Source organism: Carassius carassius, chromosome 13 (assembly GCF_963082965.1).
Source record: "Carassius carassius chromosome 13, fCarCar2.1, whole genome shotgun sequence".
Lineage (NCBI taxonomy): Eukaryota > Metazoa > Chordata > Actinopteri > Cypriniformes > Cyprinidae > Carassius > Carassius carassius.
In genome coordinates, this window is record NC_081767.1 from 2,419,222 (window position 1) to 2,443,455 (window position 24,234).

General features: G+C 40.0%; 1 protein-coding gene across 1 annotated transcript; it reads right to left on the reverse strand.

Annotated features, from left to right (window-relative positions):
* Window positions 1-625: 625 nt before the first annotated feature.
* On the reverse strand, window positions 626-22,692 carry LOC132155492 (somatolactin-like). Its single transcript, XM_059564293.1, has 7 exons — window positions 22,597-22,692; window positions 22,021-22,191; window positions 20,925-21,031; window positions 9,330-9,561; window positions 8,202-8,315; window positions 1,207-1,386; window positions 626-1,133 (listed from the first exon to the last, which is right to left on the reverse strand). Exons 1-7 carry the CDS (start codon window positions 22,690-22,692, stop codon window positions 927-929), a joined length of 1,107 nt encoding a protein of 368 aa, XP_059420276.1. The 3' UTR covers window positions 626-926.
* Window positions 22,693-24,234: the final 1,542 nt, after the last annotated feature.

Below are 24,234 nucleotides of genomic sequence, written 5' to 3' on the forward strand. Positions count from 1 at the left end.
ATGCAAGGACAAATCCAATTCCTCACTCAACTTATTAATTATATTACAAAATCAAGGTTTCATAGATGTTAAAATTAGCACCTTGTTTGCTTATGTTTCAGAATCTGTGATTGAGCCCTTTTAAAGAGTATTATACATGTTTTACAACTTCTAAACTATGACCATAGATTTAAAAATGAATGTCTGGGATAATACAGTCTTTTTTTTTTTTTTTTTGCAAGTGAAGATGGGCTGACGTGATGTTTCCATGACAGGGATCATAAGGATGATACGAGTATTGTTTGGGCTCCCAGATGGCCGTCTCTTGTGCTGGTTTTCTTTAATAACACACTGCTACTGTTGCCATCGAGATGGCCGTTGGTTACAGACAGAGCTTTAGAGAACCACTACCTCATTAACATTTTTAACAGGCCTGTTTGTTTGTCTTTCCTACCCTCTGGTCATAATTATAACAGTCAATTAACGCTCAGAAAAAGGGCATAACAGCGAGGGAGCCAAACTATTAAACCGTGATTCACTAACTTTAGCCATATTCACCTCATCCTGTCTAGATGGCAAATTACTGCTGGATAATTTGACTACAACACTGGAGGATAACATACATTTACTTACATAAATTACACACCAGAGACCTGGAGAGACACTGACAGACTATGAGGAATCCGTATCGCATACAAACTCAAGTTCAGAAGAGAACGGATGAAATCAATAGTGCAGTATGCAGATTATGTGTGAGAGCAGTGTGCATCTTCTTCTGTTCCTTTTAATATACAATAAATAGCCAGAAACCCGGTTATGGCTCATTACTCTAAGAAGTGTCATTAAAGGTTTGCTAACTTTGGTTACTACTGCCAATTCAGAATACACTTCAGATTCTTCTTCTTCTTCAAAATAAAATAAAATAAAATAAAATATGAAATGCATGTTTAGTAGGAAAGACAGCTGAGCTTGTTGCTCTGACGGCATTTGAGTAGCTTGAGGAAGGTCTCTATCTTGTGGGCGTCCTTCTTGAAGCAGATGAGCAGGTTGTAGTCCCTGAGAATGGACTCCAGCATCTCTGGGGACTGTTCATTGTATGGGGTCAACGTGTGCTCGAAGATGGACGAGGTCGTCAGAATCCCATCATCCAACATCTGGAGAGAAACTGGAGTGAAAATGCTGCTTGGCACAGTTGCATTATGAGACGCTGTGTTGATATTGATTTACCTTGCGGATGAGGACCAGCACACCTTGCTCAAGGCTGAGCAGTTTATCAGACACCCACTTGGTCTTGTTGAGCAGAGCATCTGGGGCGTCATCGTAACGATTAAGAGTAGTTTGCAGATAGATCAGGGGTTCCATCCAAGACTGCACCAGCATCAGGACCGAGTGAAGCAACCATTTATCCTGCATAAAACACACCAGAGTCGAGAGTTTTTTTTTTTTTTTTTTAAATTTTGATGTACGGATAACATACTGTAACTTTCAGAACATCTTCTCCAGTCCAAAAGGAGAAGACATTTATTACTAAGCTGCGGAAACAACTCACTTGAACTCTCTGACTTTAGAAACATGAATATATTAACAAACAATCGCCCACATTTACACACCAACAAAGCATGTTTAGTGTTTAGAATCCATCCAACCAATTCACCAAGATGAGTTATTATTCCTAAACAGCAGAAAACGTATACACAATTCCAGTTTGCATGCCGCTAATAAAAGCTGATTACGTCACCTTGACCTTAAAGTTTTATGATGCACATTTTAGGATGTGTGTTGTCCTTATTGTAATGCAGACTAGGGTTATTAGTTAATAATAATAATAATAATAATAATAATAATAATAGTAATAATAATACAAGAATCACAAGATCGTGGATGGAAAACTGAAGTCCGTCCAGTGGAGGTGGGGTGCAGAGGTTTTGTGGCGGTGTCTACCACCAGACTGCTTGGAGACCTGGGAATCAGAGGCCAGAGCCTGCGCCAGGCCATCAAAGCAATGTCGGAGGCAGCTGAGAGAAGCAGCCAGTGGCTGTGGATAAAGAGACAAGACTCTTGTTGGGCTCCAGCTTGATTGGGTGATTGGGGGGATACACTGCGGGGATTGATCACCCCCGTAGGGCCTTCCTCAACCGAGGATGTCTAGTTATAATGGCCGAAACATCCTATGAAGTTTGAGGTGTACTACTGACGATGTGTCCCTCGGACCACCCATCAAGGAAGGATGCCCACCTGAAAACTTCACTGTGACAACTACACTGCCAAGGTCAAGCATATTCTCCTGGTACGCGCTTGCACTTAAAAGGATGCATTACATCTCGTCCTGTGTTTCCTGAAATCTAAATATCTGGACAAGTCCAGTGGTCGCTGAGAAAGGTCAGCTGACAACAGGGGAAAGTCCTTGTGATGGCATGGAGAGACAGCTGGCAGGAGGGAACAGACCCCAATGGGACGTCATGGGCTAGCTCCCCGTGGCTGTAGTTTCCAGAGCTTTTTAGCATATGGAAACGCCCGCTATGGCTACGAAAACACAACAGAAGAAAATACCCTCAGAGTCTGCGAGAGCGAGGGCGCAAGAAGACTCATCGGCTGACACTATGGAAACAGACCCTGGACCGGAATCGACTACGAGTAGAAAAAGCGCATACCAGGAGAGCACCACAGGAACTGTCGTGGCTACATCTGCAGCAGCGCACCGCACACTCCAGATATGTGCCTGCGGATGGAGGAAAGTTACGTCATACCATGGGCTGAGGATTCACCAGGGGAAGAGAAAGTGTGTGGGAAACCAGAGACAGGGGCCTCGCATTGATCACCTTCTGTCGAAGGAGTCTAGTCAGTCGAATGAAGCACAGCAACCGGACCTAAACCACAGCTTGCAGTGCATCAGCACCACTATAACGGAGGAAGTACCCTCAAGCAAAGAGATAGTAACATCTGAGAATCCCACCCAACTTTCCAGACCCGCGATTGAGAGGAGGTTGGTTGGGCACAGACCACGAGTGAAATGGCCAGCTGCTGCCGACAAGAAACAGTGGGAGGCAATCAACAGTGATTTGTCCTTGACCCTAGAGCAACTTAAAGGCACAACGGAAAAGAAGTTGGAGAGTATGGGGGACATCATCCACAGATATGGAGCCGAACGCTTTGGTATACAAGAAGGGAAAAGCCAGAAAAGGTCTCAAACTGCACCAACCTCCAGGAGGCAACAAGAGATCAAGCGCCTCATCCAACAGAGGAGGCAACTTCGGAAGCAGTGGAAAAAAGCTTTGGAGAGGGAAAAGGAAGGTATTGAGGTGCTTCAAGCTGACATCAAAAATCGTTTGGCATCTCTCCGTAGAGCAGAGAATCTACGGAAACGCAGAAGAAAAAAAGAAAGATCTAGAACACAGTTCTACAAAGACCCCTTCAAGTTTCTAAAAAGCTTTTTCACTATAGAGAAAAGTGGATCTCTGAAGGTAGCAAGGAAAGATCTGGAAGAACACCTGAAAGTGACACACTCTGATCCAAGACGGCATGAACGGATGACCATTCCACCAGACATCCCACCAATCAACTCTCCAGAACATCAGATGGAGACTGGTCCTCCGACCTGGAGAGAAGTGGAAAAGGCAGTACAACGGGCAAGGGCGACATCAGCCCCAGGTCCTAATGGAGTCCCATATAAGGTATATAAGAACGCGCCACATGTCCTGAGGTTTCTTTGGAAGCTCATGAGAACAGTGTGGCAAAGGAAGATGGTGCCCAAAGTGTGGCGTAGGGCAGGAGGGGTCCTGATCCCAAAGGAGAAGGCGGCGGAGAACATCAGCCAGTTTCGGCCAATATCTTTACTAAATGTAGAGGGTAAAATCTTCTTTAGCGTCATTGCTAAAAGGATGTCCGAATACCTTCAAAAAATAAGTATGTTGATACATCAATACAGAAAGCAGGAATCTCAGGCTTTTCTGGATGCCTGGAACACTCTAGCATGATCTGGCACCAAATTCAGACTGCAAAGGCGAGTAAAAAATACCTCCATGTCATCTTTTTGGACCTGGCTAATGCCTTTGGGTCAGTGCCCCATGAGCTTCTGTGGGCCGCCTTCACCTTCTTTCATATTCCGGACACCATTACAACCCTGGTTAAATCCTACTTCCAAGACCTGCAGTTCTGCTTTACCACAGCCGATTTTACCACATCTTGGCAATCCTTGGAAGTTGGCATCATGGCCGGATGCACCATCTCACCCCTGGCCTTTACAATGGCAATGGAGGTAATCATCCGGGCATCAAAATGGGTAGTCGGTGGGCAGCGGCTTAATGTGGGCACACGCCTTCCTCCCCTTAGAGCCTTTATGGATGACATCACTACTCTGACCACCACTGCTCCATGTACCAGGAAACTGCTCGGAAAACTGGAAGAGAACATCAGCTGGGCTCGCATGAAGATAAAGCCATCAAAGTCACGGAGCATCTCCATTGTCAAGGGAGTGCTCTCTGACTGCAGATTCTTCATTGGAGAAGAACCCATCCCAACAGTTTCTGACCAGCCTATTAAGAGCCTTGGAAGGTGGTATGATGCCAGCCTGAAGGATAAGGACCAGGTACAGCAGCTGCGGAAAGAAATCAGAAATGGGCTCCAGGCCATTAACCACACTCAGCTCCCTGGAAGATTGAAAGCCTGGTGTTTACAGTTTGGCCTTCTTCCCCGAGTGCTGTGGCCCCTTACCATTCTTGAAGTCCCAATCTCAACAGTGGAGAAGTTGGAAAGAGGAATCACAGGCTACATCAAGAAATGGCTTGGAGTGCCTCGATGCCTTACCACCATAGGCCTCTACGGAGATTGTGCCCTTAAACTGCCCCTCACCAGTCTCACAGAGGAATTCAAGTGTGCTAAAGTAAGACTTCAGATGACACTGATTGAATCTCGTGATGCTATGGTGAGAAACAACACACCAACCTTGGTGGCGGGCCGCAAATGGAGACCAGCTAGTGCTGTGGAGGAGGCAGCAGCAGCTCTCAGACTTGCGGACATAGTGGGGCATGTCCAGCAGGGAAGGGGAGGCCTTGGGCTAACAACTAGGCAACCAGCCTGGAATACAGCCACGGCACACGAACGGAGGAAATTGGTGGTGGAGGAAATACACCGGCAGGAAGAAGCAGCAAGGTGGGCCAAGGCAGTTTCCCTTGGTAAACAGGGACAGTGGACACGCTGGGAGAGTGTAGAGAGAAGGAGGATCAGCTGGAAGGAGTTGTGGAGCATGGAAGCAAAGCGAATCAGCTTCATCATCAGGGCTACATATGATGTTCTTCCAACACCTAGCAATCTCCATCAGTGGTTGGGAGAAGATCCAGGATGTGCCCTCTGCTCCAGGCCAGGTTCTCTCAAGCACATACTGACCGGATGTGGAGTCAGCCTCACCCAGGGACGGACGTTATACGTGGCGTCATAACCAAGTCCTTAAGATCCTTGCAGCCACCCTGGAAAACAAACGGACTGCCTCCAACTGTTTACCACCACCATCAGCACCCAATCCACTGCAGATCAACTTTGTCCGCATGGGGGCAAAGGCAGCCAGGTGCAGGCCCACTTCTCTGGAGCATGGTCAACTTCGAGGGGCCTGTGATTGGAAGATGTTAGTGGATGTTGGACGGCGGCTAGTTTTTCCTTCAGAGATTGCAATCACCACACTTAGGCCTGACATAGTTCTCTGGTCCCCCTCTCTGAAGAAGGTCTTCATCATCGAACTCACTGTACCCTGGGAAGACTCAGTGGACGAGGCATACGAGCGAAAAAAACTACGCTATGCTGAGCTAGCTGCTGAAGCACAAGATCGTGGATGGAAAACTGAAGTCCGTCCAGTGGAGGTGGGGTGCAGAGGTTTTGTGGCGGTGTCTACCACCAGACTGCTTGGAGACCTGGGAATCAGAGGCCAGAGCCTGCGCCAGGCCATCAAAGCAATGTCGGAGGCAGCTGAGAGAAGCAGCCAGTGGCTGTGGATAAAGAGACAAGACTCTTGTTGGGCTCCAGCTTGATTGGGTGATTGGGGGGATACACTGCGGGGATTGATCACCCCCCGTAGGGCCTTCCTCAACCGAGGATGTCTAGTTATAATGGCCGAAACATCCTATGAAGTTTGAGGTGTACTACTGACGATGTGTCCCTCGGACCACCCATCAAGGAAGGATGCCCACCTGAAAACTTCACTGTGACAACTACACTGCCAAGGTCAAGCATATTCTCCTGGTACGCGCTTGCACTTAAAAGGATGCATTACATCTCGTCCTGTGTTTCCTGAAAATACAATTTAAATATAATAAATATATTTCAAATATATTTCTTATAAAACATAGAAATATAATACAATTTAGCTGGAATAAGATAAAATATCTAATTTTCTCTTAGGTTAACTTCATGTACTAAAATAAAAATGAAATAAAAATAACCAAAAGCCATAAAAAATCATCTCTCTTTCTCTCTCTCTCTCTCTCTCTCTCTCTCTCTCTCTCTCTCTCTTTCTCTCTATATATAAGGCATTGATCTCAAGTATTAACAAACAAACAATTCATCATATAAATAAATAATGACCCCATTTACAGACTTCAAACTCTAAACGGATGAAAAACTGTGAATACAGCAGCCAAGACTACTTCATAAATAAGCACAACCTCCCGGTGAAGGCGAGGTTACAGGACATAACCCATTTTCAATATTTGTGCAACAGTTTTTCTGTACTGTAGCTGCAGAAGAATTTTCAGAGACTGTAAAACATCTAAATCAAACGAAAAGAAGGGTCTACTTAGGCTGTGTACACTGGTGGTGTGACAAGACTCATTAACTAGTAAGAAGCTAAAGCACTTTTCAGGAAATGATTAAACTTATTTCAGCCGATGGATTAATTGGTTTATTGAAAAGTAAACAGCCTATTTGGTGACAGAGGCAATTTTGTTGTAAAGAAATACTAGTCTCTTCATTGAAAGAGCTGTCAGACAGTAGTGCATTAGATGAACAAGACAGCCTGTCGTCACAGACTTTCACACAATACCCGTTAGGCAGAGCTCATTTGTTCAGAGCTGGAACACATGGTTCAAGTATCAGTTTTCCAGTGAAAGACTTAATCTGTACTGACATGCATGGATGGATGAGAAAAAAAAAAAACCTTACAAATCTGCCATAGGATGAGAGTAAGAAAGTTAATTCAAAGAGAAAACAAACAATATTATTTTTTACCCCCCCCCCCCCCCCCACCGCCATATTTATTTATTTATTTACAATAAGTAATATACATTACTTAATATCTTAAGATGTATATATATATATATATATATATATATATATATATATATATATATGTATGTATATGGCGTGGGTTTACGCGCTTTGGATGAGCGCATGCACAAATCTTCTCACTGCGCTTGTGAGCTTGCGACCTTTGGCTCTTAAATGTTTAAACTGGCAAAGCTTACGTGAGTTTAGTTTAAACACAGATATCAACGTGTGCTTTTCAGGTCTCAACTGTGCGCACAAGCTATCAGCACCTGGTGATGACGGAATAAATGACTGCTATTCCAGCATAAGGCATTCTTCCAGCAGGATAATGCACCATGTCACAAAGCTCAAATAATCTCAGACTGGTTTCTTGAAGATGACAATGAGATCACTGTACTCAAATGGCCTCCGCAGTCACCAGATCTCAATCCAATAGAGCAGCTTTAGGATGTGGTGGAACAAGAGCTTCCCATCATGGATGTGCAGCTGACAAATGATGCTATATATATATATATATATATATATATATATATATATATGAAGTGTATTTTTTTTTTTTTCAGGGTTCAGTCTGTGGGTAAAAAATAAAGCTAATTCAAGATGTATTCTCTGAAATCAAATCTATCACTTATGATGTTATGTTTTAAGCATATTTAGATACTTATTACTGGGGTGAAAAAAAGGTAAAAATACTGATTAAGATATTATTTTTTTACATACTTAATGTGTACTTTGAAATGTCACCATACATCTCCACATTCACAGAAATGTAATACACATAGTTTGCTAATGTTAAAAAAACACATTAATAAACAAATAAAAAAAGAATAAAAGATAAGAAAAGAAAAACTGTTACTTGCAAGCAATCTAAACCTCCCTTTGGGGGCTGAAACATCTTGAGTCAATAAGGCTTTTCACCTTACAATGCTAGTTTATATATCCAGTATAAAATCAATGAAACATCTCCTCACCGATATCTGCTGAATTTCACTCTTGGAGCCCGGGATTGGGAAGGGTTTGCTGTGGCACAGGTTTCCTCCATGGTTCCTCAAAAAATGCAGAGGGTACGGGATGAACATATCCTCCTGTAGGACACATGGATCATGAAGATCTGGAAATCTTAGTTTATCTGTTTTAGATGTGGATGGGTCATTTAGGCAGCAGTTGATTCTGAGATTTGACTAATTTAAGGTTTTCATTGCAGTGCCAATAGTTAATTTAATATATAAAATATATATCTCTCACATATGTCACTTCAGACAACAGATTTGGAGAATCTGAGGTGAAAAATGTAATTATACCATCATTCTCTGCAAGTTTTCCCACTGCGAGAAGACAATCTACCTAAGACTGATAAAACTGACTGATAAAATAATCAAAGAAGACTGATAGGCATCTCACAGTGTTTATAATAAGTCTGATTATTCATTAAGATTACAGTCTCATTAATTCAGAGTCATGCACACAGCCGGCAATAATGAAGCACTGTTGATTAAATGAAACCAAATAATGAGATTAAATGAAAGAAAACTTGCTATCATTTTGGTTAATAATATATCTCAGCTGATGAGATGAAATTACATTTCTTATCTGATTCTGTGTTATATATTTCTTTAAGACAAAAAAAAAATGCAGACATTTAGCAACAGTTAATTCATGTGCAAACTACACTGTCAAAATTATAATTCAACTTCATTTGGTATGTCATTTCTGTCTTGTTTTCCAGTACAAATATCTAACGATTCTTAAATCAAGAGACATTTAGAATCATTAGAATTCATAAAAAAATATTTCTAAAGAAAATTTATAAAAAGTAAGATTATTTTTCTTGTGTTTAGATATTTGTACTGGAAAACAAGACAAAAATACCAAGTAAGCAAAATATAATTTTTTTTTTTTTGTTTTTTTTTTTGTTTAAGGCTTAAGTTCACATATTTTTTTATTTTTTTATATTTTTTTTCAGAAAACATGACTGAATGTCGTGTAATTTTGCCTCAAGTAAATGTTTCTTGATTGAAGTATGTTTCGATCTCTCTCTTTCTTCACAGTATAAAGACCTCCAGTGAATAATAAAGATCAGACAGAGATGGTACACTCACAAACAGAGTACAGGACTCTTCAGAGACACGGTAGATGAGCTCTGCATGTTGGATGACACGATCCAGAAGTTGCTCTTGAGAGATTGATGTACACTGGGTGAGTGATCCCGTCTCGTCTTTGCAGTCCAGAGGAACGGCGTGAGGAAGCCAGCAAGGCCACAGCGACACACACCACAGCCAGGCCTGCAGAACTGAGGACGCACACACACATGACCAGAGAAACACACCATAACTGAGATTCACTTCAAAGATTCACTTTAGCAAAGAAACAGCTGAACTGTTAAGCTAATATCCATAGAAATATTTTTGCTCTCTGTAGAGATCACATATTTGATAAGCGAGCGCTGTTTTCATATCGATGCTAATGCGTTTCTTCCAGGCTGCTGTCGGCAGATTTCCTTGCAAAAAGCAAATACAAATCTGGAGTCAATGTACCTTTAAGCCTGTTCATTTTGCACGGATTTGTCAATGGTCAATTGTTTGCATTCGAGACAAACACACTGGTTTTATATAGCAGTGATTCATGAAGATTCTCAGAGATCCATAGATTCATAAACTCACCTGCTCAAGTGTAAGAAGAGCCGTGGCCTTCTCCTCAGACTCCTGAATATATGGGCCTTTAACAGATACCTCTGAGAATACGATAATGCCAATGAATAATGCCACCAAAACTAATGCTGGTTTTATTAATGAACGGGAAGTTACTAAAAATATTGCTGCCCAAGATAGAAGATATTTATTTATAGTTAAGCTTCTGTCAAGATGCCCTGTCAAATATTTATTTTTTTATAGATTATTTTTTCTTATATTTAAAAACACAAATATTCTTTTACAACTGCTAATATGCCTATATGTTACACATGTTAGGTGCACTGTTTATTAATGTATTTAAATTAACCATTGTTGTAACACACACACACACACACACACAGACAATCACAATTTATTTTAAATATATTAAAATAGAATATATAAAATAGAACACATAAAAATGTAATAGTATTTAATATTTTTGATCAAAAAAAAAAAAAACCCTCACTATATGTGTAATGTGTTAAGTTGCTTATATACAGTATTATTTTTATTTTTTCCAATACCAATCTCAATAAATACATATATTCACAATTAAAACATCTTTATTTCTAATGAAATTTATATAAACAGCAGCTGAACAGCATAGAGCTTAAGATCTTTGCCCGATCGGTCGGGTTCGGTCTTAATTTATATCATCTTACGCGGGCTCGGCTCGGGCTTGCGCTCCGGTCATGTGATGGGTTTCGATTAGCGCGAGAAAGATGCGAAAATGGATGCTGAGTAGGTGTAACGGAGGCTTGCCTCTGGCGATTACGTTTTGGTTGCACCAGCAACTAAAGCATAGTCTGAGGTGTGGAAAAGTTTTGACCATGTTTATAATGAGAATAATGAGTGAATAATGACGCACCATCAGTGAACACAGGAACGCGCTGAAGACATCTACAGTGGATTCAATCATTTTCCTCCACAAAAACATGTAGGCCTAGCCTAATCTCTGTGAGTTAAGGTTTTTCAAATGATAATTACATATTCATTTAGTTTTAAATGCATAATGTGGACAGAGTATTCACGCTAATCTTGGCATTCTTTTATTAAATGTCAGCTGCTAGTGGCGAAGCAAATCCGGCGGAGCCTTTATCTTAATTTCGTTATAGCCAAATACCCATCTTAATTTATCTTAATTTGTAAAAATAAAGACTCGTTTTATTGGTCTATTTATAGGCTAAATGAGCCTATGCCTATTTGGAGTGCTGAGATGTTAAGATGTCACAGAGGACTTTTCTTATTTCTTTATTCCAACTTCTAAGTGGTCTAGTCTAGTTATGAATAAATTACGTTAAAACATGTATAAATGACTCATTCTTGACAAAAGGCAAAAGAGCTGTGCATGGGCACATGTGAATAATGTCGGGCTGTAAACGGGGTCGGGCTTTTAAAAAGCTGTCAATTTAAATGTACTTGTCGGGCTCGGGTCCTGTCGGGCCAAACTTTTATGGCCCGATTACAGCTCTAGAACAGCAGCTGCAACTAACTAAATATTTTGCAACAGCTACACAATGAAATGTATAAAGTTTGCTGTCCTAGCAACTATATAATGAACACTTCTTCAAAGCATATAGTTTCCTGGCTGTCCTGAGGAAGGTGATGGTGTTCTGGTTGCTCTCTGTGCTGATGTGGTGAGCTGATTTGTCTCCGAGTTCTTCAAAGATCTGCTGCTCTGTGTAGAAGCTATAGGCTGCCAGCCAAAGCAATCTCTCTCAGAACGTAATCCACATTAGGAAACTGAAATTGAAATAATCCTATAGCAGGTGGGCGGCGGACTTCATTAAGTCCTGAATAAAATCTGCCCATAAATGTCTAATAAATTTTTGGACATATTTGTCATGCACATATATATCATGTCAGTAAATATATAATATATACATATATAAAAAAAAAAAATAAGATGAAAATATTTATTCTAATTTGTTAAAAAGGCACTATTATTGTTATTATTATTATTATTGCATTATATATGTATTTATTTGATTATTATATTTGATAATATTTGATAATTATATTTTTAATTAATATTTATTGATATTTGATTTAAACATATATTCCAAGCTTTGGCAATATCGTATTGATTACATACATGATTACATTAAATAAATTCTGAAACATAAATTTTTTTCCCACTGAAATAAATGGTTGGACAGTACTTATAATAACATGAAAATCAGAATAAATTCACATTACCTATGAAAAATCATCATATGGATATTATTAAAATGTACATATACAAATTGTATTATGAGGATTTTATATGTGTTATAAAATAAAAATTTTCATCTACCCAAATAATTTACATATTGCATATTGTGGAAAATACATTGCCTTATAGGGGAATGATATGACAATATCACTTAAATATGGCAATACGTGACATTTATTAGATTTCTGTATGGGTCTCATTAACAGTCTGTTTTCTCCTTTCTTCTCCTTCCTGATGAGGTGATTTTTCAGGGTCATTTGACAGTTTCAAATGGTCTGTCTCAGAGCCAATGAGAGCGAGAGGCAGAGAAACTTAGCTGTCCACAGACTCACACTTACAGACGTCAGAGAACTGTTTCTTATTCACGGTTCTTCCTCAAAACACCTGAAGCTCAAAGTGTCTCAGCAGCCATCCGGCCTCCACACACCCTCTTAATCTCTTAATCTTACTCCACGAGTCTGGAGTTTTCAGGACATTCAAACAAAGGCAGAGGAAACTGTGTGCTGCCAGAAATAAACTACACAAATGTGTATGTTAATATTCACTATGCAAATACAAGTACATCACAATCACACATACACTTAAATCTACAGAAATCATACTACTACTTCTCCTACTAATACAAACTAATAATACAATTTTTAGTCAGATTACTTAAAACCAATAAAATCAATCAGTCAATACTTACTTTTCCATATTACCACATTTAGCATGCATTCTTTTTGCACACACACACACACACACACACACACACACACACACACACACACACACACACACATACATATATATATATATATACACACACACACACAGGGTTGGGGGTAATGCATTACAAGTAACGCGAGGTATGTAATCAGATTACATTTTTTTCAAGTAAAGTAATGCATTACTTTTTAATTTACTAAAATATCTGAGTCACTTTTTCAAATAAGTAACATCAGTTACTTTTTTCCCATTTATTGATTGACAGCTCTTCTGTCCCCATGTTGAGAGAAAGCAGGGGTAAGATGTCACTGTAGTTCTAGAATAAATGTGAAAAAGCATTAACTAATGAGATTAATGCATTAATCTCACTCGCAAAAAAAAAAAAAAAACGATTCAGTATTCCTCATAAAGAATAAAAACAGCAAAATGCAACTCAGAATGTGATGCAAACTCGCAATAATTAAATGTTAAACAATACAAATATAATTTATATATTTAATCCCATTTTATTAATCAGTGTCTAAGCTGCTGACCTTCAATGATCCAATTCAACCATACAAATTAGCAAAAATTACTCTAGATGAAGATTTGTGCTTATTTTTTTATTGCTAAAGTGTGTTGAACTTTCTTCTTTTGTGTTCTATTATACAGACGTGAATTGACTTTTTTTTGTTTTGCCTGGGTCCTAAAAATATGACTTTTTTATATTTAAAAAATTAAGGGCAGCTGTGGCCTAATGGTTAGAGAGTTGGACTTGTAACCTGAAGGTCGCAGGTTCGAGTCTTGGTGCTGGCAGGAGTTGTAGGTGGGAGGGAGTTAATGAACAGTGCTCTCTTCCACCTTCAATACACATGGCTGAAGTGCCCTTGAGTAAGGCACTGAACCCCCAGTTGCTGGATATATAGCTGCCCACTGCTCCAGGTGTATGTGTTCACTTCTCACTGCTGTGTGTGTGCACTTGGATGGGTTAAATGCAGAGCACCAATTCTTTGTATGGGTTACCATACTTGGCAAATGTCATGACTTTTTTAAAACAAACAAGCAAGTCCAGATCGCAAAAGTAGCAGAGGGGGGTATTACTTACTCAAACATGTTCTGAGGGCAGAAAGGAAAGTGATTGGTTAACAGATTCAACCAATGAATTTGAAGCAGAGGCGGAGTCAGGAAATTTGAACTTGTGGAAGGAATACTTCAGACAGATACGTTACTGACGCTTCGTGGGAGGCATTTATTGCAAGGTAAGTTAATTTACCATGTATTCTCATGAAAAAAATTAAAATCTAATTACATTTTAGATAATTAGACACAGCATTATTAACATAAAAGATAATTAGCGAACAAAGATACACAGAACAAATAATCATGCATTTTCACTTGACTGCTTCATCAGTTAATTGCAGCAAAGCTGGTTATGAGGTAACTGGAGTAAAACATGCTTTTCCAATGTTTTCACGCTGTCTGTGAAACCGAAATGAGCGAAAAAGTACTCATCCGTGTCTCCTTGACATTACATCAGTCAGTTAGTGTTAGCATTAGCATTAGCACTGCTCTCAGGGCAGGAGTACTCGATATAACTGTTATTTTTAATGAACTGTGTGCTGCTTTTAGGGCAGGAAAACTCCATATTCATATTACTATTATTTTACTAAACTATGTGCTGCTCTCAGGGCAGAAGTACTCAATATTCATATTACTATTATTTTACAAAAAATGTGCTGCTCTCAGGGCACAAGTAATCAATATTCATATTACTGTTATTTTTGTGTATTATGTGCTGCTCTCAGGGCAGAAGTACTCAATATTCATATTACTGTTATTTTACTAAACTATGTGCTGCTCTCAGGGCAGAAGTACTCAATATTCATATTACTATTATTTTACTAAAATATGTGCTGCTCTCAGGGCAGGAGTACTCAATATTCATATTACTGTTATGTTTAGTGTAACATACTGCTCTCAGGGTAGGAGTACTCAATATTCATCATGCACTTGTGAGTGTTTTGTCTTGGTTTCTCATTAGACTTCTGTGTGATCGTCATTGCTAGGAAAGTTTTTGGTTTAAATTGTGTGTGTCTTACCCTGGTAAATACGTGCTGAAAGCGGCGCTTGGTTTTGCGTTTGCCTATCGCGGGACTGCCCAGTTTCGATCTGCTAAATAGTGAGGCGTGGCCAGCTGACTTCAATCACAGGTAATCAGGCAAATACAAAAGTGGTAGGTTTCGTGGCAGCGGTCGCAGCAGCCCTCGTGTGAAGACCAACGAGGGTAAAGACCATCGACTCTACCTGCGCAACTCCACCGAGCAAGGACACCGACAGGGCACATGAGTATTGCTTTTTGCCCCTTTCTTTACTTTTTGTATAGCTTCTCCTCAAATATTTCTTACACTTGTAGTCACTATGTGCTTTCAGATCTCTACTACCACTACTAACACTTGAAGAGCAAGCTACGTACATCACAGGAAGGCCTGTCTGACAAACCTACGGCCTGTCTCTCTGACCTCTACTACGCTCTCTATTCCAGTTGGTCTCTGGAACTGCCAGTCTGCAGTTAGCAAAGCAGACTTCATTTCATCTATTGCTACTCATTCCGGTCTCAACCTCATGGCACTGACTGAGACTTGGATCAAACCTGAAGACACTGCCACTCCTGCAGCCCTCTCCACTAATTTCACTTGTTCCCACACTCCTCGTACCACTGGGAGGGGTGGAGGTACTGGTCTCCTTATATCAAAAGAATGGAAATTTGATCTTCAGCCATCACCTACAGGTAACGGTTCATTTGAATCACATGCTATTACTGTAACCCACCCTGTTAAAATCCACTTTGTGGTCATTTATCGTCCCCCAGGTCAATTGGGAAACTTCTTGGAGGAATTGGATGTGCTGCTATCAAACTTTCCTGAAGATGGTACTCCTCTGGTACTGCTTGGTGACTTCAACACCCACCTAGATAAACCCCAGGCTGCTGACTTCAAAACTCTGCTCGCCTCATTTGATCTCAAGCAAGTGTCTACTACAGCGACTCACAAATTAGGCAACCAACTGGACCTCATCTACACCACTGTTGCTCTGTGGACAACTCTTCAGTTGCTCCACTGCACACCTCAGACCACTTCCTCATTACTGCTAACCTAGCACTTACTCCTGAAGCGGCTCACACTCCAACGCAGGTCACCTTTCGATGGAACCTACGCTCACTCTCTCCATGGCGCCTATCTTCTGTGCTTCAAACACACAAGCAGAGCTAATGACACAAAGCCACATCAACGACAAACAGAGTCAGCACACAAAAGCATTCATGAAAAAAATACTGCTGCTGCTAATACCAGATTACTTTGTGGAGAGAAAAATGTATCCAGGAAAGAAAGTTTAAGCCAAACTGGACAAAATTTGAATGAGGCCTATCCAAGATAAAAAGAATCACTAGACGATCACCAGGTGGACCCAAACTGCTCAAGCACTGTCTGCATGTACTGTAGTGCCGATGCCAAGCTTTGTTTCAATACACTAAAGCATTGCAATAATACAGGAGTATGACTTTTGGACAAACAAATGACTGCAGTAATGACATATTTTTGTAGGTCAACCTGGAAGTTCACATCACATTGATTTCGTCAGCAAAACACCCACTAGGATTTTTCCATTGGATTTTGGATTATTGCATAAAATAAGCTCTGCGACCAACAGAAGTTTATGATTCTTACACATTTTTGTGTAAAAAAAAACTTTGACTTCAGGATGATAGAACCAGACGTGTTAGAATGGCAACTGGTTTCTAGACTTTAGCCAACAAAAATGTAATTTCTGTACCACTGTGTTCTGCAACATCATTAAGCATATTTAGCAGATTTTCTTACTTCTAAATTTGATACCACACTTTTCTTCAAAAGGACTCAGTATTGGCAGAATGCAGCCAAGGCACAGTATCCCTGAATTTTCAACGACACACATTAATTGTATAGAGCATAATTCAGTTTTAACAATTCACACTGTAAAACCCGACAAGTTAACTTACCTCAAACCGTTTGAGTAAACAGGTTGCCTTGATTTAAACCATGTAAGTTTTAAAACTTTGCATTCAAGTAATTAAGTGATTAACTAAGTCCTGATTGAGAATTAGTGATGAACAGCTGCTGTTAACAAACAGAATCACTGAAGAAAAGAGAAACACAAGAACTACTACAACTGACTTCAGACACAGTCTTAGATGAAATCAACTGAAATAAAATACATGAAATCTCTCAAGATCTGATTTAACAACCCCACAAACAGCATCACCAGCTCCACTTATTAATAACCAGACTGACTTTATTTCTGTCAGACGTCTACAGAAGATCTTATTGAGAATGAACTAAGATTTAGATGTTGATTTATTGTTTCATTTGAAGTAACCATGTTAGAGATCAGTGTTTGCTTTAGTTGGGCTCTTGACCCTTGACTTCTGTCTTTGCGTTACCTCTGGCTGTTATAACCATGTGTTTCTACAACACATTTGTTGTAATTCAAAAGCCCAGAAGAAATGCCATAAGGTGATAACCTGTACCTAGGTGAAGTCAGTTGTAGTAGTTCTTGTGTTTCTCTTTTCTTCAGTGATTCTGTTTGTTAACAGCAGCTGTTCATCACTAATTAACAATCAGCACTTAGTTAATCTTAATTGCAATGTACATCTTCTTTCAGTGAACTCAACTGAATTAAGTTCAGAGTACTCATAACTGTTAGTTTTTTCAACTTAAATGGTTTAAGGCAATCGGTTTCCTCAAATGGTTTGAGTTAACATAACTTGCCAGGTTTGAGTGAGGCTGTGTCTGAAGTCAGCTGCAGTTCCTTTCTCTCCTTTCTTCATTGATTCTGTTTGTTAACAGCAGGTGTTCATCACTAAACTCAATTATCACTCAATTAATCACTTAATTACTTAATTGCAATGTATATCTTCTTTCAGTGAACTCAACTGAATTAAGTTCAGAGTACTCATAACTGTGAGTTTTTTCAACTTAAACGGTTTAAGGCAATCGGTTTCCTCAAATGGTTTGAGTTAACATAACTTAAGGATATCTGTTTACTCAAACCGTTTGAGTTAAGTTTACTTGTCGGGTATTACAGTCAAGGCAATCGGTTTACTCAAACGGTTTGAGTTAAGTTAACTTGTCGGGTTTTACAGTGCAATTTAAAAATAAATATATTAATAAATGCACATTTAGTACTTGGTCGCTTACAATGAATGAACGAACAAACGGACAAATTAATGAATTTCAACCTGTGTTTCATGAACACTTGTATCCAATAATCTTTATCATCCCAAATTATCATTGAGACTGAAAATGTGAAGATGGCACACTTGAGTGGATGAGATGGAGGTTATCAAATCAGTCTTTTCAAGCATTCTCAACAGATAAAATCTGGTCTGGGCTTATTCATTTCGAAGAAGGGGCAACATGCCCTCTCAAGATGTGAAGGGTGCAAAGAGACTTGTGTGCAGAGCCACTTTAGCCCTGAAGAGAGCTGCAATTGCAGAACATGCATGAATATTTATTATTCCTCGATGTTCATGGCCAATTACAGCACAGCTTCCTCTCTTTCCTTCCCATGTTTGATTGTCAAGCTAAGTAATCAATCTGGGTGCTATCAACTTTGTAATTAAGCTTCATTGGGGGTTGAATGTGGTGTTATGTGTGTGTGTGTGTGTGTGTGTGTGTGTGTGTGTGTGTGTGAGTTAATAGTAATTTACATTGATTCATATTGATTCACATTTTAAATACAGCCCTCTAAAAATGAAAAAAATAAAAAATATAAATAAATAAAGAGACGTGACCTTGAATAGAATATCACAAAACTCTCACACAATAGTCATAGAAGGGAAAAGCAAACATATACAAACTCAAAGCAGTTTTTTATTTTTATTTCGAATGATGCCAATAAAATAAATATAAATAAAATAACATTTAACATTACATTTTAATTTCAATTTTAAATTAATACATACATACATACATGGATGAATGAGTGATAATTCAATTGTGCAGTTTTCCCCTTAAAATAATGTTAAATTAATTTCAACACTGTTTCGCTGAGGTTTGTAATGTTCAAAGCTTGGCCTAGAAAATTGCTTCTCTATTTGAAAGTGAAAGTTATGTGACGTGCAGCCAAGAATGGTGTCCCATACTCTGAATTCATGCTCTGCATTTCACCAGTCCCCCCGGGGAGCATTTGGGGGTCTTGCTCATGGGTCTCACCTCAGGTGTGATATTGAGGTATGTGTATTAACTGCCCTGTGACCTTTGGATTACAAGTCAGACTCTCTAACCATTAAGCCATGACTGCCCCATTGTCTCACCTCTTATGCAAAAGCTGGCATTATATGATCCAGTATTTCAGCGCTTGCCGAATGTTATGAATGTGTAAATCTTGACAAATGTTCTCAATGCAGTGGAGGTTTCTATTTCTTTATATATTGTAATGACTTTTTGGGTCCACTTGCTCCAAGCTGAGTTACTGGGAAATGTGGAATTCTGATTTATGATGATTGTTATCACTTAAAGAGCACTAAAGCAAACTTAATAGATGTGTGTGTTTTTAGTGTGTAGGAGGACAGCTTTAGTGCAGTGCAGCCGGCAGCGCTCAATACATCAGCTCGCTGGCGATTGTGACAAATACATTAGCTGAAAGCAGCCAGTCCATTGTTTTCTAATGAGGATTTGCTGATACAAAGGGATGATGTGTGTGTTTTACAATGTGATACCGATAATCCTTGGGCAAATATGAGAAAGATGGGTGAGATAAAATTCTGTATCTCCATGACAACCTTATTTAGGTAATTCTGCTTCCATCTTCTTCCCGGTCAACCAAAAGAAATGTGGATAAATTGAATGTTTAATATATTAGAGGAGTGGCTTTTTTTTTTACTTTCTAATAAAGTGATGTGACATACATCCAAGTATGGTGACCCATACTCAGAATTTGTGCACTGCATTTAACCCATCTAAAGTGCACACACACACCTTGAACACACACCCGGAGCAGTGGGCACCCATTTATGCTGTGGCGCCTGGGGAGCAGTTGGGGGTTCGGTGCCTTGCTCAAGGGCACCTCAGTCATGGTATTGCCGGCCCGAGACTCAAACCCACAACCCTAGGGTTAGGAGTCAAACTCTTTTACCACTAGGCCATGACTTCACCTAAAGTTCTAATTAGCATTAGTGCCTTCAGAAGATGCTCAGCAACTCAACTCAAATGAATTCTTGAAGTGTGGTATGAATGTCTACTTCGTCCAAAGCCCCATTTTAATAAAAAAAAATAGCATTGATACATCAATTTATTGAGGATGTTGATATAATTATTATTATTATTATTATTATTATTATTATTATTATTATTATTATTATTTATTTTATTTTTTTTGTGGGTGGGTGGTGGTGGTGGTGGGGAGGTATGCTCCAGCTTAGCTTCATCCTCAATGGATGCCATGAATATTAATATTCAGTAACAAATTGTGCAATATTCTAGTTTGTTTATAAATTAATCCTATAATTTCCATGCACAACACATTCCATTTGAACAAGACACTTAGCTCTCTTCTGAACACTTGCTTTTGCTGGTTTAGATTGTCTTTTCCAAATGATGACAAGGTTTTGAAGAAACCTTCTAACTCTCAGTATTGCCCTCAGTGTGCTGGCACTCTTCTAAGCAATCAGATTTAGGCTACAGTTTCCACAATAAAAATCTGTCAATGTATACTTACCTTAATTGAGCGACTCAAACTGTATCTTGAAACCAAACTGGACTCTTTTTAATTTGACTAGAGAGAAACCACCTACAAGCCATCAAGAATCCCTGAAGAACTTGCTAAATGATATGTTACGGGGTCATATGAAGTGATTAAAATTTTTCCTCTCTCTTTGGAGTATTACAAGCTCTTGGTGCATAAAGAAGATCTGTAAAGTTGCAAAGACTAAAGTCTCAAATCCAAAGAGATATTATTTATAAATGTTAAGAGTCAACCACACCCCCTTAAATGGCTCATTCTAACACACCCCTACATGTCTAAGTCATTATTTGGGAAGAATTGCATAACGCCGCCAAAAGGCTTTCTTTCTTCACAGATACCCATGATCCTGACGGCCGACGACAGCCCTGGAGCGGTCGTGCTGCATGCTGGGGTTAACAAGACCACGCTGCAGCAGACAGAGACACTGAAGAGGGACTTCAGGAGCCTGATCAAAACGATGTGCAGCACAATGGCCACGGCGATTATCATCGTATCAGGACCACTCCCCATGTATCGACGAGGACACGAAAGGTTCAGTAGATATTTTGCTTTAAATTAATGGTTATTGTCATTGTATAGAGAATAGAAACTGCTCTTTGTTAATAATCTGAATCTTTTCTGGGAGAGTCCTAGACTTTTTCGCACTGATGGCTTGCACCTCAGCAGAATCGGAGCAGAACTCCTGTTGAACAACATCTCCAGGATGCTACGCTCCATATGCTATGATGCTATGATGACTTTTGTTCTATCCGCTTAAATGATAGAAGTACTTGCGCTGTCCAATCTATTAAGACTGTGTCTGTTATACAAACACGAGCTTGTGTCAGTACAGCAGAAAATAAATGTGTATAGACCACCAGGGCCATATACAGAATTCCTAAAAGAATTTGCAGATTTCCTCTCAGACATTTTGGTTACAGTTGATAAAGCACTAATTGTCTGAGATTTTAACATTCCCGTTGATAATACAAATGATGCATTAGGACTTGCAGTAACACTCTCTCAAGAAAGAAACTCGTAGTCTTGTGCAAAAAAGGAGAAAAAATAACTTGGAAGTTTTTAGAATTGCGTGCAAAAACAGTATGTCCAGCTATAGACAGGCTCTAAAAACTGCCAGGGCCGAGAATATCCACAAACTTATTGAAAAGGTTTTTATTTAGCACAGTGGCTAGATTAACAAATAATCAGATGCCACCCAATTTAAATATTCCCTCACAAGTTTAATAATAATGACTTTATGAATTTCTTCACTGATAAAATAGATAAAATCGAAATACTATAACAAATGTAGATTCTACAGCGTCTAATACTTCAGTTTCATACATCACACTCAAAGATAAACTGCAGTGCTATACAACTATATGACAAGAAGAGCTAAATAGAGAACCCCCCACCCAATCTCGGGCAGTCTGATCACCTTTCTTTGTTTCTCACCCCTAAGTATTCTCGCCTCATCAACCATGTGAAGCCATCAGTGAGGAGCATCAAAGTGTGGCCAACCGGAGCATACTTCAGGACAGATTTCAATACACGGACTGGAGTATGTTTGTTTCTCAGGCTGCCTGTGGCTCTCACACGGACATTGATATCTATACCTCCTGTGTACTGAATTACATCAACACCACCATTGACAGTGTTACAACAGAAAAACACATCACAACATACCCTAATCAGAAGCCATGGATGAACAAGCAGGTACGACTTCTGCTGAAAGCCCAAAGCACTGCCTTCAGGTCAGATGACGCTCAGGCCTACAGCAAATCCAGGGCTAACCTGAAAAGGGCCATCAAAAATGCCAAGTAGTGCGACAAGCTGAAGGTAATGGAACATTTTTCCAACTCTGACCCCCGACGCATGTGGCAGGGCATCCAGGTTATCAGCGACTAGAAGTCAAGGAACTCCTCTCCAACAGTCACAGACGTCTCCTCCCTTAACAAGCTAAATTACTTTTATGCTCGCTTCAACAGTGACAGCAAGGAGATGGCCACCAAAATCACACACTCAGCAAACCACCCACCCCTCAAACTCATCTCCATAGATGTCCACACTGCATTGAGCTGGATAAACGCACGCAAAGCTGCTGGCCCGGGCGGCATTCTTGGTCATGTGCTTAGGGCATGTGCAGAGCAGCTTGCAGGGGTCTTCACAGACATTTTCAACCTGTCCCTCACCCAAGCAACTGTGCCAACATGTTTTAAGTCCACAGCCATTGTGCCAATACCGAAACACTCCTCCCCGATGTGCTTAAATGACTACCGCCCTGTAGCACTCACACCCATTACTATGAAGTGCTTCGAGCGACTGGTTCTAGAACACCTCAAGGACTGCCTCCCACCCACACTGGACCCACACCAATTTGCCTACCGTAGAAATAGGAGAAAAGAGGATGCAGTATGCACAGTGCTGCACTCTGCACTCACATACTTGGACAAAAACAAAACATACTGTATGTACGGATGTTGTTTGTTGACTTCAGCTCAGCATTTAACTCAGTCATTCCCTCCAAGCTGACCACAAAACTTGGCGACCTGGACATTAACACCTCCCTCTGCAACTGGATTATGGACTTTCTGACAAACAGACCTCAGCATGTTAGGTCAGGCCACACCTGCTCCACCACCATCACACTCAACACAGTGGGCTGTGTGCTGAGCCCATTCCTTTACTCGCTTTACACCCACGACTGCAAGCCTGTGCATGGATCCAACTCCATCATTAAGTTTGCAGATGACACCACAGTGATTGGCCTCATCAGAGACAATGATGAGACTGTCTACAGGGAGGAGGTACGGCACCTGGCCACATGGTGCGCTGACAATAACCTGCTCCTTAACACCAGCAAGACAAAGGAGCTCATTGTGGACTTCAGGAAGAAAAATCTTGGTGAACTTCTACCACTGTGTGATCGAGCGTATCCTGACCAGTTGCATCACAGTCTGGTATGGGAACTGCTCAGTTGCTGACTGCAAGGCACTGCAGAGGGTGGTGAAAACTGCCCAATGCATCACAGGCACACCACTTCCTGCTCTTGAGGACATCCAGAGGAAACACTGTCTACGTCAAGCTCGCAGCATTCTCAAGGACTCCTCTCACCCTGACCACAGTCTTTTTAACCTCCTGCCCTCTGGGAGGCGCTTCAGAAGCCTCCGGACAAGGACCAGCAGATTCAGGAACAGCTTTTTCCCTACAGCTGTCACCTTACTGAACTCTGCCCTCTGACGCCCCCCAACGCCCCCCCACACCACACACACAGACTCCTCATCACTACATCTGATTAATTTATTTATTTACAAACAAGCAATAAACAGTAAACTTGTTATTACTTGCACTACTGTCTGTTCATCCAAAATACTGAGTAATCCATTTGCACACTGAAATATTTTTTTTATGCACTTTACTGTCCATTGCACTAGTGTAAATGATGTTCATATGTTCATGGTTTCTGCCTATAGTGTACATACACTTTTACATAATATATATATCTATAGTATGTTCATAGTACACCTATCTTTATATCATGCTGATAGTATTTAAAAATCTGTAAATTATGTCCATAATACTGCCTTATCTGTATATTTATTGTACATCTGTAACATATTGTAGACCTTGTATATTCTGTACTTACTGCTTATTGCACTTCTGGTTAGA